The sequence below is a fragment of the Lonchura striata genome, chromosome 2 (assembly GCF_050655825.1).
Source record: "Lonchura striata isolate lonStrDom1 chromosome 2, ASM5065582v1, whole genome shotgun sequence".
NCBI lineage: Eukaryota > Metazoa > Chordata > Aves > Passeriformes > Estrildidae > Lonchura > Lonchura striata.
Genome location: NC_140704.1, coordinates 91,852,404 through 91,869,111, shown reverse-complemented (window position 1 = coordinate 91,869,111; position 16,708 = coordinate 91,852,404). Strand labels below are relative to the sequence as shown.

General features: G+C 39.2%; 1 protein-coding gene across 6 annotated transcripts in view; it reads left to right on the top strand.

Moving 5' to 3' along the window:
• Positions 1-16,708, top strand: part of EPB41L4B (erythrocyte membrane protein band 4.1 like 4B) — a 167,866-nt gene that overhangs the window by 107,337 nt on the left and 43,821 nt on the right. For 4 of the 6 annotated variants that reach the window (XM_085571769.1, XM_077784967.2, XM_077784973.2 and 1 more), the window contains 2 exons: positions 2,550-2,675; positions 13,602-13,669. In XM_085571769.1, coding sequence (XP_085427895.1) covers positions 2,550-2,675; positions 13,602-13,669 — 194 coding nt within the window. The remainder of the gene's footprint in view (positions 1-2,549; positions 2,676-13,601; positions 13,670-16,708) is intronic. The other 2 variants (XM_085571768.1, XM_085571770.1) reach the window with 1 other exon arrangement.

Here is a 16,708-nt window from a genome sequence, read left to right as displayed (position 1 = left end):
AAGGCCGGGTCAGGCCAAGCACTCCCACGCCCCGTGTTAAAGCAAGTTTTGCTTGCTTGAAGGTGAAACCCTTAAAGTGTGACCCAAACAAGGACTAAAGCAGAACTGAATACCCAGCACTGGCTTCTGAGAAGTGTGCACCTTCTAGCAGCAGCTTTCTCTTTCAGCCAGGTCAGCCACCCATCAGTATTTGGACCTCTCAAGAATCTCAGTGTGGGACTTGCACATCAGATCTCACACTGAGGATCTCTGTTAAATGGAGTCATCTGCACAATACTGAATAGAGCAGGAGATTTAGATATTTTTGAGGATTCCCATATATAGGGCAGCCCTGGGACTTTTTATTTTCCTCTTGGTCAATATGGGGAAATTAGGCAGTGGAAAAAGAGCAATAGGACTGAAAAATATCTATATCCATCTGAATAACAGAGGGATGTGACTTGGGAACGTTTCTTGTTATGAAATAAGCTTGTCTCCCAAACAAGCCCCAATTGTTTTGCTATAGAAAGTAAAATACAATTGTTTATTTTTGCTTGACTGAAATGTTATTAATTAGTATACAGTGTAAAAACAAAGGTGAGATTTTGCATGGCCTTTAAAAATGCCACTGCTTAATGTGTTGTTTTTTCTGCTGTTAGAAATCAATACACATGAATGTTGGCAGTAATAACAGTCTTTTTAAAATGGGTTCACTTTATCTACCAAGAATATCAGTGAAGTAAAAGCTGTGCTTTCTTTACAAATAATTTTGTCCATTTGATTATCTCCACTTCTCAACTTCACAAGTATCCCAGGAAAGACACCTATGGCAATCAAATATTTCATGTTTGGGTTTGGTGGTTTGTTTTCTTTTCATATACTTGCCAAACTATTGTTTTAATCAAGACTGAATAGATGACTACAGTTCCATAAGTTGCTCCAGCTAGACACTGTCACTTTTCATTTTATGTATTTTCTTTTTCCCTTAGGGGGAGACTGGGGAGAATGGGAAGTCCAAATATATTTTCCTCTAAACAAAGTAAATGTAGCTTGACAAATAAACATGTAAGAATTATTAGGAATTTGGCAGAGATAAAAAAAATCTCATGATGAGTAGTCTTTTAACAGACAGTTGTTCAAAATCATACCTGGCAGCTATGGAATTTTGGAGGCAGAAGGTTGCTAGACCAACTTTGCTTGCACATAAATATCTTGCAGTCTCAACAGAGTTCTGCTAAGGTCTGGCCCTTTCCCTCCCCAGAGTTTGCTGAGCAGTTTCCTTAAGCAGCACAATTGCTTTTGGAGTGACTTGCTCCACTTTCAGAAAGTGTTCCCTGAACCTTGATATTCCCATTTGTCTGTGCGTGCTCGAGGACCTGAGAGTCAGTAAGATTGTAGTTACCATCAGCCAGTGGCATGCCATGAGGGAGAGCAGAAGGAAGGATAAAGGAGATAGATTTTGAAGTGAAAGGGCTAATCATATGGTAATTTCAGTAAAAAAAATGATTGGTTCTGTCTTTAAATACCTGGCAGAGGTAAACCTCGAGGATCACTGGACCTGGTGTTCTGATGCATTGTACCTGTTTTGGCTGAAATCTGAATGACAGCATTGCATATCTGTTCTGTCTGGGTGTATACAACCACTCACCCTTCTCAGCCATGACAGCAGAAAATAAATGCACAATCTAGGCTCTTACTCATCTATAATTCAGGTGTCACTTCCAGGAAGAATAGGGAAGTTTACAATGGCTGTTATGCCATTGTCCAACTAGTCTCTAAAAATATGTGACATATTACAGTTTGATTGCATAAGAGTTAATGTTTACTATCCTGGTCTCATCATACTCTCTTTGTTGATACATTAGTCTTACATTGTCTTTCTTTTTGCTTTCCTTTTGTGCATGGGAAGTTTATTCATGTGGCATTTCTGACATTTCTGCTGGATATAGTTTGTTCAAGGCACAAAACCTTTAGGTCATGTTTGACCAGGGCACTACACTAGCTATCCTGAGGCCAAAATTTCTGATTCAGATCACTGTGTAGGTAAAGTATTATTATCAGGTGGAAACAGCATCATAAATATTTAAAGTTCTTTGATTTTTCTTTACTTTCTGATGGAGATTTCACTTGGCTTGCAATTAAGTGGAGATTCCTTCTCATTTCTCTGGTTAAACTTGCAAAGTTTTCATTTTAAGGGTGGTGTAAAAAGCCAGTGCTCACTATAGTTGTGCTGTTTGTTCTTCTGCCTTCTGTGGGATATTTTGAGACAATGTTTTGTTTCCTCAGTGTGATCACAGGTTTGAACAACCACTCCAGGGCCTGGCTGGGCTTTTTATTCCACATCATATTCTTGCTTCTATTACTCAGGCTTCCCTGGGGCTATTTTTGTCTTGAACATAGTATCAAGTCATTAAATATTTAGAAAACTTCTAAGATGTATCTATCAGGGTATGAATATGGAAGTTTTAGTCAGTATTGGTGAATCAAGTTATTACAAGTGAAATTTAACCTTTGATAATTTTATGAACTTATCTTTCTAATGTATGTCACTGCTTGTTTAATAAATACAGGCTGAAGAAAAGAAGGTAACAGAAAAGACTCTTCATGCCCCTGTGTCACCTTCATCTGTACCTGACCATTTGAAGTGCAATATCCTAAAAGCTCAAGTGGAAGCTGCTTTTAGAGTAGGTGCCCAGGTAATCTGTGTTTAATACTCTGCTTTTTTAGTTTTTGCATAACTTTCACCAGTTTTCCAAGATCCCATCATTCCTCCTGAGGAAGCACCTAATTTTTAGTCAAGTATGCACGTTGACTTAGCATTCTCTAGCTATTCTCTAGCTATTCTAGCATTCTCTTCAGGTAACTCAAAACAATTGATATGATGGAAGTTGGAAATTTATCCTAACTGACATGATTAATACAGCCTTAGGAGAGACTAAGAAAATAGGAAAGATGGCCTCAGGAAATCTCTGTTTTGTCACTGTAGCTTTTAGCTACTTTGTAGCTTAAAAAGAGTAACCTCTGGAGTTTTCTGAGGCTACCCACTACTCATGGAAACTGGGGTTAAGATTGTTCTAATGATAATATCTGTATATCCAAATTCAACCTTTATTTCAGGGGATGAGCTTTAGATGCTTGAGTGTGAAATATTAGCTAGTCTTTTGCTTTCCTACTTGTTTGTGTGCTTTTAACTAAATTTTAAGCTTCTATTTTCACAGCTTGGTTAATGTTTACATTAGATACATCCTGTTTCAAAAATACTCTTTTAATAATGCCATACAACTGAAAACTGGTGGTAAATAACATGACTGTAAAAAGTTATTTTCCCAGTCAGAACCTGGAATCTAAAATGTGTGGTTCTTCTTAAGTGAAATTTGTGGACAAAAGATAATGCCATTTGTGCCAAAAAATAAAGCCAAATACAAAGTTTTAGGAAGAAAAATAGATGTAGAAAGATTGTTATAATGCTATCCCAAGTTCCTGTGGTATCCTTGAGCACACTATTCTCTTTGAATACAAATTATGTTGGTATTTCCATTGTTTTGTTTCTTTTCACCAGGTCAACTTGCCCTGCAAAGAACTTTGTTAACAATTAGCTTTGTGTATTTCTTGTTCCCTGGCATATCTTTCATTTGAGAGCTACATTACATCTGGTCTAGCTAGATCTAAGGAAGCAGCAAAATTTGGTTATTCTGACTGCCTTAAATTTCAATAGCAGAAACCTGGCAGAATAACGAGAAAAGAATTGTTTGGGTGATTTTTTTTTCTTTCCATATTTGCTTAAAGCAGTTCTCTCACCTCTCTGAACTCTGTGTTGCATCAACTGTATTTTATGCAGCATATTTTTGCCCTTGGGTTACCTTCTGTTTTTCCTGTGTTTTTTCTACAGGATGTCACGGTATACTTCTCATATTTGTATTTTCTCTTGAATATGCTTAATGGTCATGTTTGACTGGATAGTTAAAGGCTGGAAGCAGTGTGTGCTGCTGCATTCAGAATACATTATTAAGGCAAGACAGGAAATGTGCTTAACATATGCATCTCTCAATTGACCTGCTCTGCCTTAATTTTTCAGTCCGAGGCTTTCCAAGAGAAAGCCTCCTAGGTTGCTTTTTCTGCCATAACCATATTCTTTAACTGTTGCTAGGTTGTAAATAACTTTTAGAGCAAATTGAGCATTCCTCTCTTCCTTCTTGCCTGTGTTGTTTTTCACAAAGCTTTGAAAATCAAATTGGGTTAAGTATATGTCTGTGGATTTGCCCTCGATGAGAAAAATCTTCCTATTTCAGGGGAAGGAAGGTAAATAAAACTGTTGCAGTATAGCATTTATTGTTGAAAAATAATGGCATAAGGTTCAGTTTGAAATCCCTGAAACTTTCACTGCTAACAAAGTGTGGCTTAAGATTTATAGCCGGTAAAATAGGAAGTCACCTTAATCTTTGAAATCCTCATTCAACTATCTGCTTAGCCACAAAATTGCCTGTGTAACTAGAGATGAGTTCTTCTGCACTTGAGCTCCCCTCCTGTCAATTATAAAAGATCAGATACGTTGCAAAAATAAGCAGGCAGAGACCAGGCAGTGATCAGCTGTTACAGTAAGAAGCTGTGGCTATGAAAGCATTGAAAAGGGTAGGAAAAATGGTGATGGTGAAGGAACCAGTGCAAACACAACATTGATCTTCTAGAATGTGTGAGAAGGGAAGGCAGCTACAGGAGGTCCTGATAAACCACTGTATTTGATACCATAAACCCACCCAGTTATCTTCTTTACCTGCCCCCAGCACCTCAGACAACTAGCTGTATACCAATAGATAAGCCATTTCCCAGTGGCAGTTCAGTCATCTTCTGAGAAAAGTGAGCTGGGTTGGAATTACACTGCTGAGACACAGCATTCTTTCAAGGGAGCAGATAAGGAATAATTTTGTTCATGGAAGACAACTATTTAACTTTATATGCTCCCCCAGGGCTGTGATCCTGCCCCTCTTTGACCCCATCTGATATATCTTGCTGCTCAGTGTATCTGGAGGACTAATGATGATCTTTGCCCAATTCTACCTTTTGATGCCAGTTCCATATTATATCCCTGAGAAGTCTTGCCTTCTGTCCTTATTCTTAACACTCCACTTTCTCATCTCTTCTTTTTTGTACTGTCATATTTCAATTTACTAGGCAGTCAGAGCAAGAGGTATATCTAGGGTCTGTAAGGCACAGCCTGTATTTCTCGAGTTGTAAAGCAAGGCAGCCTTGCTCTTCCTCATATAGAGCACAGTTATTCCCATATTTCATAATAGCTCAAAAAGATAAAAAAATAAGAAAGGGAAAAAAAGATAACTTGCTCGTCTAGTTTGTAAAAGGAAGAAGAAAGAAACATTCTGTCTTATGCACATTGATGTTTGAAAGGAAATGTTCTTCTAAGGGCCCCAAAAAAATCTATGGTCTAACTCGTTCTTTTTGAAACTTCATGGGGCATCTTCATTATATGGTTAGGTTTAAAAGCATGAGAAAAATATTGGTGCACTGTAGGATCACATCCAAAATTAACAAACTGTTGCTTGAAGTATTTGTAACAGCTCTTCCTTCAAGCAGTAGGAATATTTTCAATACCATATGCTACTAACATCAGGATGTGACAAGTTTATGAAAGCACCTCCTGCGTGTAGTAGAAGAAGCTGTTCTTGTTAATTCAGAGAATGGAGTAAATGTTTGCAAATGGAAAATATAAGTTGGGACAGAAATGTTTTGTAGTTTACTTTTTTTTTATTGCAACTAGGCACCAACACAAGAGAGAGCCTTAGAAATGAATGATTCCAGTGCTTACGATTTAAAAAATGAAACCAAGGGGAAATGTTGCTAGCCATTTGAAAATATATCCTGGAATATGATTTCTGTGCTTCTTCATTTCAGAATTGTGCTGAAGAGCTTACCGCATTCCTAGGGGACAATACATCTCCCACAGTTATAGCCCTGACTTAGAGGCAGAAAATTTGTAAGGTTATGGTGCTCTGCTTGTGGCTTAGGGTTATAGAGCATCAGAAAACTAACATGAGTGAGGTTTGTTTTTTTTAATTTGTTGAAGACAGGAATATTTATGTGCTACTCATCTAAATGCAGAATCAAACTGCAGTGTGCACAGAGATGCTGGAAGCTAGATCTAGGAGCTTACTGCCATGGACACAGCAGCTGGGGCATGCCATAGTTACCTGTAGGGCTAGAGCAAATGAGTAATGTTTCACAACACACCTCTCAAACTGTGCCACAGGGATCTGCCACCTTTTAGCTGACAGACTGCATGTCACAGTTGCCACATAATTAAGCTCCAGGGGAGCCTTAAACACTGTGAAGCAACTGACATATCTTTTTTTTTTTTTTTAAGCATATATTCCAGACTCTTCATTTGAGAGGTACTCATATAATGAAGCAGTAAGGAGTTGTCAGAATACAAAAGACCAGCTCTCCCTAACATTTAAAACCCCTTTGCAGCTTTCATGAGTCAGTGCTGATATGCTGTGATTGAGCAGCCATGACTTGTTGGTATCACAGAGTCCCTTTTGCCAAAAAGTTCACGGCCTAAGTGATGAAGGAAAGAAACTTGAAGGTTTCAGTTGCTATTTCTATTCATTTTGGCTTTGGATAAATCCTAATTATCCTTAAAATTAAGCACAGGGTCCTGAGCAAATGTACAGCTATCTCAGCAGGGCTTTTTATTTTGGCAGGCATTTTTCTAGCAGTTTATCATCTACAAGTCGTGTCTGTATTCTGCACCTGTTACCTGGCTTTCCTAAATCCTTGGGTTGATATATGTCCAGCAAGTTAGCACAGGGAAGGATCCCTTTTCTCACAGATTTCTACTGCAGCTGATTTTTGCATCACTCACATCTTCCTCTTGTCTGCAGACAAGGGAAGGCCAAGCTCATTCTGCAGGTACATTTTTGCAGTGCAGTTTAAAGAAGATAAATGGAGGTGACATTACTACTGTGCTACATTATGGATTGTTTGCTGAGAAAAATTGAGAAGAGGTGGTTTGGGGCTGCAGGGTCCTTACAAAAGAGCATACAAAATCCCCTTTATTTCTCCCTTTTCAACCCCCATGGAAACTCTTGGCCAGGGAGAGATATCTTCAATCAGCCAGGTTATCAAGCCATTGAATCCCCTGCTTGGTTCTCAGTAAACAAAGGGACATTTAGGCTGAACAAAGGGAAGTTCAGTCCTCTAACTCCTTTCACACTCTAGCTTTCTTCACAAGCCTATACACATGTAAATTTTTTAGGCCAGGTCGATAGCCATCTCTCTCTTTTTTCTCCCTTTTCTAGAAACAAGTACAGGCCGAATATCATGTAGGTTTGTCTTAATTATTGCTAATATGTGAGTAAATGCAGGTTGTCTGTGCTGTTTAGAGTTGTCTTGAGGAAAGGACAGGTCCGTAGTACAGAAAATACCTCAGGTCATGCAGGATACCAGTGTCATCCTGTACTCTCTACACAGATGCAAGCCATGGCTGCAATGTAAATGAGACATCTATGCATTATTTATGGTAGAAAAGGTGCATAAGTGAGGTGATCCACAGTGCCAGTCTGTCATGACTACATTTCTGATGATTCTCTTTTAGTGTTCTGCCTCCTTTAAGGAAAGAGTCAAGTGTAAGGACTTGACATCTTCAAAGTCCAGATGCTTTTGCCATGCATTTCTAGAAAAAATTCCCTGTCTTTATGTAAGCTGGGTCTTTGGAGCTCTATTCACTTAAGGAGTTCTGGATTCAAACCCTAATCAGGTCATGAATGAAAATAGAGTAGTTGAGGGGAAGACACTTGAGGATTTATAATCATATGCGATCTTTCTTATAATAGGACTTAAACAAATCCTTCTGGGTACCCGGAGGAATTCTCAGCTTTCACTAGATGTTGACTTAAGTACCTTGAAAGGATCAGCTTTTCCAACATTTCAGGCTCCTTCCATAATGAATTAGTTGCTTTCCTCTCCTCCTTTCCTCCCTCTCCCCATCCGTCCTTATTCACAGCACCAAGCTAATGCACAATTTGACAGTCTTTGCACAGGGATCAGAACTGAAATTAAGTGAGCGTAACAGGTCACAGCTGAGGTGTTCAGGCTGTGGGGGAAGCTTCCACAGCTCCTTATGTACACTGTGCCTTCCTTGCTAAAGCTGTTGCTGTTAGTCACCCACTTGGATGAGCAATAACCTCACTGTCAAGTTTCAGGCTAGGTAAAAAGAAGCAACTGCTCTGGGACTCTCAACTGGAACAGCAGCAAGTGCAACATTGCATCAGTTATAATTTTTCATAACAATGGAATTTAAAAATGGCTCAGCTTCAAATTGTCTGTGTTCAGTTGCTATGTTGAAACAGGTTTGCTCAACTTAAAAAGTGAGCCTACAGGAATTTGATGGTTCCACAGGTATAAGAATACAAGATTTTGATTTTGTATGATGAATATATGATACATGGCAGCTCATTAGAAGTGTGTCAGCAATGATACCTCAATATGAGGGAAGGAACTGAGGAAGTGATGTGGCAGCCTTGCTGGAGGTACAGAAGGGGAGTGAAGATTTATATAAACAGAATATGGGAACTGATGAGGTCTTCAGTTTATTCCCTGGGATAGTGGAGGGAAATGTGGCAGTGGTGTCACAAGACTCCCAGAGCTCTGGATACGTGAGCTCTGTCTTCTCTCTAGCATGACGCTACGTGCCAGGACATGATGAGACAAGTACTGTTAATTGCCTTGATGTGTAAGAGCCCCGCCATAGCCCATGGTGCCAGGCCTTGTTCAGAGGGGAAAAAACTGAGTAGTCTGTTCTCGAGAGACATAAACATCATGTTTTTCTGCCTGAAAAGTTGCATTTGACATATTAAATCACTAAGGTAGGTTTACCTTGGCAGAACATTCTTCCTGATGACATGTTCCTTAGCCTGCATTATCTAATGAGATCAGCCAACATTTGGCGTGCCTGACAAAAGATTAAATTGTTGATAAAGAGCTGAAAAATCAAATGATTCAGGCCTCCTTACATTAATTACAGATTCAGAAAGAGCCAAGATAGAGAAGTATTTCCCAGCCACTGTGGTGAGAGTCATTCCTTCCTTACCTTTGAAGATCTCCAAACACGTGAAAGCTGTGCTGCTCTCCCTTTCTGCAACTGCGAACTTTGTGAAATTGCTAAATAAGAGCCATCATAGGTTTCCTATGAGCCTTCTAGACCCCTTTCTTTCTCAGATGAGAACCTGTTACTCTCCCTCGGCTGCAGTGATCTGATTCTTCATGCAGTTTTTTTGCTTATCCAAGGTGCTCCTATTTTAGATCAGTAGAGGTGAGAGCCTCAGCAATTCCCCTTGTGAAGGAGGAGAGACATGAATGACACTAGCTCCCCATTTGCTTGCTTGAGGCATGAAGAACACAGACTGCCTTGCACAGTGCCCCACTGGCAAAAATCATAGAAGGCTGCACCTAAAGTTCTGTCTTTACTGTATTTTCCCTCTTGGTACATGCTTGGTGCAACCAATTCCCATTTTAAGGTTCTGTCCTCCATTACCCTGGGGCTAACTCTTTCTTCAGAAGAAAATTGAAGGAGCTGCTGTTTGCTAGGCAAAATCCAGCCACCAGGGCTTATGAATTTATGCATGGGATTACTCTCATGGGCCAGAAAGTGTTCCCACCTCCTCTAGAAAGCTCAGCAGAGTCTGGTGTAGCATCCCTGGAGTATCCACCCCCTCTCTAAGGCTCCAAAGGACCTGGCTGCCAAGACAGCAGCAGGGATTAGCAGTACTCAGGAGTTGACTGAAAAGCAGTCTGAGAACTCCCAGCTGCACATAGATAGATGGCTCAGTGAACTGTAGGGAAAATTTGGTTACTTTTCTCCCTTTTTCATCCTTTGGTGAAACTATCTCTTAGTAATCATCTGTGAAGACAGCCTGTACAATGGCATTACTGCCCAGTCATGTTTCTTGTCCCTTAACAGTATAAAGTAATGCTTAAAATGATGAAGTAATTCTTTGTTTCTAATATCATCCAGAAAGTTAATGGCATATGAAAACAGAACATTAATGATTTTTCTTTTCCTCTGGACCTGATGCAGATTTAAAAAGAGAATGGCATTGTGTGGATGGATTATATGGATCAACTCTTAATTTGATTTGCAGTCTGGTAGCCAGAAAAGTAGCGTGTTTCTCTTTGGGTAATTATTTAATTAATCTCCTTCTGTATAAATTTGGCTTCCAGGTCTGCTGTGCCCTGAAATCTCTCCCTCAGAGCAGCAGCCTCTGTGGGAGGAGAGAATCTGCCACAGTTAAGATCTTAGCAGCTCCATGTTTGCTTCTGCCTCTGTCTTTTTTACACAGCTCAGTGCTGGGCTTTCAGTGGGTGAGAGCCTCTGCCCAGCTCTGTTTGTACATTCTCTACCAGGCACCTCTTGCTACCCTTGGCTAAACCCCCTTGCTCCATTACTGGAAGGCATCCTGCAATGGAAACCCAAATTCTGGCCCCAGCAGTTGCACTTGTTTTCAAATGAAGGCAAACCATCTGGGAATCATATTGCAAGGGCTGTCTACAAGCAGAACCCTTGTTCTACAGTCATGTCTTTTCAGTAAGGCTGAGAATGCCCTTCTGTGGTTAGTGAATGTGATTTGCAGTGTTAAGAAGAAAATAAAAGCAACAGGCTGCCTGTTGATGACTTACTGACCTTCTGAAACAAACAGCCCAAAAGCCAATAAGGTCCCAAGTGAAGCAAGGGTGGTACACTTTCCGACAGCTGAAGCCCTTTGCAGAAGGGTTTGCAAATACGACATTTTCCTATGTCTGGTCATCCACAGAAAGGGAGGAGAGGCATAAGGTGAGAAGAATGAGCCCGTCCTTGTTAATCTGTCCCTGCCAACGCACACCCATGGCACCCTGAGGGCAGACCTCATCATCTGAGGCTGTTCAGACTCCCCCATTTCTTTGCATGTTCCCTCTCTCCTTACAATTTAGAGTGGGATTACTTGCTCGCTGGTCTGCAGTGCTTCTTTGTGGGCACAGGAGTATTTTCTGGCTTCTAAAACATGAGTAAGAATGGAGAAAAATTAATACTAAGAGGAATTCCTCACTGATGTAGGATGCTGGTCATACTGCTTAGGAATATATGCCTTCCTGAAATGCAGGCTTAGCCTTTCAATTGAGGAAAGACAAAAGAGAGAAATAATGTAGTCACAGAGCTGAGAAGCAACCAAGGGTCTAACACAGTGAAGCCCTCTCCTCTGACTAATGAGATCCATGACTTATTACATTTAAGTAGGTGGAATTTAAATAATTTCATTGCTGGTCACAACCCCTGCATTGCATTCTTGATATCTGTAATCTCTCTTCTATTGTTGTGTTCAAATGCATCTTTAAATGCAGATCAATTACTTCGGTGAAAATTGGAATGAACTAAAATTTCTAGTTTTAAAAAATAACCAATTTGACACATAACAAGCAGCTAGCTTGACAGTCTTAACAATAAAATGTTGCTAAGACATCAGTGTGGAAGAAGAGACCTTATATTAGGTTTCTGACAGCTGGATTCACATTTACAGATTTCAGAAACTGAACAGCTTTATAAAAAGCATTGTAATTTCTGTAGAACAAAGAAATATCTCTTCCACTGCTCATCTATGCCAACAAAGATCTTCAATGCTTTCTCTCAAGTCCTTAATTTTTTCCCTTTCCTTTCAAGAAATCAATAGATTTTGAATAAACATTATGCTAGACACAGCTACTAGAAGACTAGTAAAAAAACGTTTTCTAAAGCTGAGCTGAATTTCTTAAAGCGACAAGTTTATTAAAATTTTAAAATTGCACTCCTGATCCCCAAATGGTTTATAATGTGACACTAATTCACTGAAAACCTTAGCAGCAAAACATTTGGTGGCTGAGTTACAATGATGATGGTGTTCTGATTATGTCCCACATTTATCTGATTCCTTAATTTCTGGAGTGTTTGTGTAGGACTGAGGAAACCTCTGCCTGAGGGAGATAAAAACCAGATATGTAAGGGCACTACATTGGAGTGGAGCTTCTCCAGTAGCTACTATTGATCCTGTTCTCCTCCAAGTACCCTCGCTGTAAACCAGTTTCCTCTGTGTAAACTAACCCCCTAGGAGAGGGATAAACCTGCTGATGAGGGTCAGAGGGTCCCCTCTCTGCAGATGAGGGTTTCAGTATCAACATACAAGGTTCAACAGTTCTAATAGGAAGAGATGAACTTCCTACTAAAGGACTTGTCCCAAAATGCCCTCTAACCCATCACTTCAGGTACTTGCCTGGGCTGGAGAAGACCCAGAACAGAGTTCACTTTCTGTCAGGTTCCCAGTGATTCCAGTTTAACTGCCCATACAGTTAATTGTGTGTACAAGCTGGAACAGATCCTTCCCACTATGGCTGATGATCTGGTAAATAGCAATCTAGGAAGTGGCATTGAGGGTTCTGTTCCTCCTAGCACAAAGGGAAAACAAACTCAACACTATCACAGCTTGGGTGATTTCCCCAAGCATTGAGTATCCCTTCTGATATTTTTATTTTAGTTCATCGCTAAGGTATAGAAGAAACTCAGCTTTGATTTTGTTTCCTTTTCTTATGAGTACCCACAAATGGAATATATCCATTTTTATTGAATGGAAGGTCTTATGTAACATTACAACATTTTTACATGTCTGTAAAATCCTTTGATTTGGATTTGATGGATTTGAAGAAATCTGTTTCATCCTTTTTTAAGAGGATTAGACTGACACATTTAATTTAATTTGATCTGAACCTACGGCCTCAAATTACTGTGGTTCAGATACAGAACACTGAAAAACTACTCTGTTGTGGGACTATTTCAGTACCTTTCTCTTCATGTAGTGGGTGCAAATGTCTGAGAAGTCCCTGACTGATTTGAAAGTACTCTTGTCTCTGTAGTCAGTATTTTCTGTAGTGTCCTCATATTGGCATTTACACATGGATTGGGAATTCTGCATCTCTGATGAAGAGTATATCAACACCAGCCCAGATTGGGCATTTCTTAGTTAATAAAGCAATATCCATGTAAGTTATTTCACAATACTAGTATTTTCAAATTGACAGATGAGAATGGCATATGAGAGACAGGACCCTGTAATTTAGCAGGGAGCAGTAGTGGGTGAGATTTTCTGTGAATTGTGCATACAGTGTGAATATATGAAGGGAATCACATTTTTAAGTTAGGTTTCCAAAAACTGAATGAAAAGTTGGCATCATTATTTCAGAATAAATATTTATTCTACTCCAGTTGAAAGCACAGCTCAATTACAGTGTGCTTGTCTGTGTAGATTTTTATATGATTTCTGCTCAAGTATTTTCTGGAGGAGCCATAAATGTCAGTGTTCCTTTCTTTTTCCTCAGTACCAATCTCTTCCTTACACTATTTCCCTGCACATTGTATATTGTTCCTCATCACAGTGAACCTTAGCTGTAGGAGATGAAAACCCAAAAAGGTCATGTCTTTTAAATCTGGACAGAGTAGGCATTTTGGGTACTGCAGTTTTCTGAGGTGCTTACAGGAATATTTTTTTAATAAACAGTTGTATTATCCTAAGTGCATGGACTTTGTACTAAACTTTGGCTCCTTCTTTTAACAGGCTGTGAAAGAAGAGACCACTTTTGTAAATCCCAGTAAGACCTCCAGTCTGCAGGACCCTAATGTAAGGTCTGTTGCTTCTTGTCTGTAGGGGAAGCAAAAAATTAATGTATGATGTAATGAGGCATTTCCCAAACATTATTTCAGCTTGTTGTTACAGTTCAATTTGCTTATCTCCAGGTTGCTGTGTGAAGTTCACCATGCAATGACCTGAGAAGGTGACTGTCAGAACAGTGTTTATTTTATACATACATATCAGATACATTTTAAGAATTGATAAAAGCTCAGCTTTAAAGATCAGACTGAGTGTATCTATTTGAATAAATGACAAAATCCCTGGGTAAGAAATCAGGTCTAGTGACAATCTTCGAAAAGCTTATATAAAAGTAAGTCAGTTTTCATAACTTTTCTATCCAAAACATGCTAGGTATCCAAACTGGAATATTCCTGTCTCTGCATTTTCCTGATTTGTGCAAGGTCTTTTCTTTCCAGAAGAAGAGGCATTTAGTATACAGTCTTCAGAAAAGTGGCTCATTTGCTGACATAGTGACTACTTTTGATTGTACTTTCTTCTGTTGATAGAGGATAACAGTCTTTCTTTATTGGAGTGGCTGTTTTGAAGAAGCATATTAATTGTAAACATTATTTGAGTGGCACAGTATGCTGTCTTCCAGCAGGTGATTAGAGAAGACGTTGCAGCAGGAGTATTTGGAAATTACCTGCCTCTATGTGTCTGGTAGTTCTATCACTTTGGACATCTTCAGTGTTGAAATCTGAGGGGAGAGTTTGAGGGGAAAATATTGTGGATTCACAGCACAGCTATTAATCAGATAATTACACTAGTGTATCTGTTTTTTATATGATCATGTATAATGAAATATGCATATGTGTTGGAGCACTAGTCATCTCATGATTTTATTTTATAACTTTTGGATGGTGATTCTTGCAACAGAAAACAGACATTTAATCACCGTATAGAAAAACTCAGTTGAGGGGAGTAATGAATTGTATTTGAAAAACTAAGTCTTTCTGAACTCAAAAATTATCAGTTATTGTTGGGAAAATTTGTCAACCTTTTTTTCAAATATGTATTTTCCCTGCAATGTAGGGATTCTGCACTAGCCTTCAAAAAACCACTTTGTTCAGAAATTCCTTTCTGACTAGATTGAGCTAGCAGAGTTGCTGTGTTTGTTTAATGAAAGCAGCTGCCTCGAGAAGAATGGTGGGGATGGTTGGTGGTGCTGAGGCAGGAGGAGACACGAGAGGCAATGCTATTGCCTCTCATGACAGTCCTGGCTTGCTTGCAGTGCAGCTGTGATTCCCAGTTTCCCAGTCTCTTATCTTGGGGTACCCTGAGGAGCTGAAATATCTCACCTGATAGGACATGATTTTCTCATTTGTTTGTCCAAGAGGCTGTAAAATCTGATATTTAGAATCACCCATTTTTTCCTCTATGCTCTTCTTAGACGTGCACAAAACTTTCTTGAGAAATTGCTTTCTTTCTTAAGAAAACTCATCAAATGCATTGCACAGTGACCTATTTCTTTGTTTAATTGAAATAGGTTTCATAGGTTTCTGCCACAGCACTTAGTTGGTTTGCTGTCACTTCCAGAAGCAATTCAGGAGGACCTAATTTGTATATCCCTGTGTGACTGGGAATGTGGCTACAGACTTGTTTTACTTAATCACTTCTGCAGAACTTCTGCATAACACCTGCAGAAAAGCCTTTTTACTCCACATTTTGGAATAAGTTCTCTCCTGTTGCATCATGTTGAACTGCAAATTGAGTGGTGTGCTTTGTAAAGTGCTTTTTAGTAAAGTACTATTCAGCATGAGGTCAGATTGGTAACCTGCCTGCAAAGAAAATTTTACTGTTTTCTTTCACACACATCTAAGCTTATAAAATTGTAAAAGTCACTTTGGAGTTCTTGGTATGCAGCATTCTGGTGTATATTTGTCTAATATTTATTTTTATCTGTGTTATGTCAGGCATCATTTCCTCTACAGTGAGTTGTACCAAATGAAATGGTATTTTTTTATTGCTGTGTCCCGAAGGTGCACATGTACAAGTAATCAATGCTCAGTGATAGACCAGTTTTAGGGATAGATCAATTTTAACAGCCTGCATTCAAAACTCTGAGAAAAATGCAAAATAAATCAAGTGTCTAATAATTTTCTTTCTCCTTCAAGCAGCTACCCTTTCTGCAGGGCTATATGCACCTTTGCAGCCAGCCAGCATGTGATCTATTTGCCAATAACATTCTCTATAACCTCTATCTTGTGGAAGTTGATGGACGTAAATGAGCCTTTGCTCTGGCAGGAATTGCATCTGAGTAGAGCCACGGGTTAGTTCATACTGGGAGACAAATTGTCTGGGAGCTTTTCTCTTCTCTTTAATGGAGGCAAGCAAAACAAGCCTTGGTAAAAAACCCTTCCATGTGGAATATATATTTTTTCCTTGCAAGTACTCATGGAGACATTTCTGTAAACAGCACCTCTGTAAATCTTTGAGGACTCTTTTTGCTGAAATATCTTGTCCATTGCAACAGTAGCTGTCACAGCTTTTTAACAATACTCCACTCTTTTCATGCAAGGGATTTATAAGCAGGGACAATGACTTTGTGTATTTTTCACACTGATAACTGTAAAAAACAAAACAAAATTCTTTGTTTTTTCCAAACCCAAGACATAGGGAAATTCGTACAGGCCTGCTGGTAAGCAAACATATGTAGTTTTGAGCTGTAACTGAAGCATAAATTGTTCAGATTAATAGAGAACTAGAGGGTGACAGAGGAGGGCAGTAGTGCTTGTTTCTTTAAAAAAATGTGCTCTCTTTACTACCATTTTGTCTGTTCTTCCATTGCCATTCTGAATATTACACTTTTAATGAATTAACTGCTTGGGTATGGCCTGTAATCTCCCATAGCAATTATTTTAGCATCTGCCACGACAGACTCAATTTGGCTAACAATTGCTATAGCTCTTTGTAGAATTAGTTCTCGTTCAACTAGTAATTACTCATATATCTGTGTGGTATAGCCACTTTTCCTACGAATCAGTCTCCAGTCATTTTCTTAGGCATAGCCCCAGGATAACGTTGTACTTATG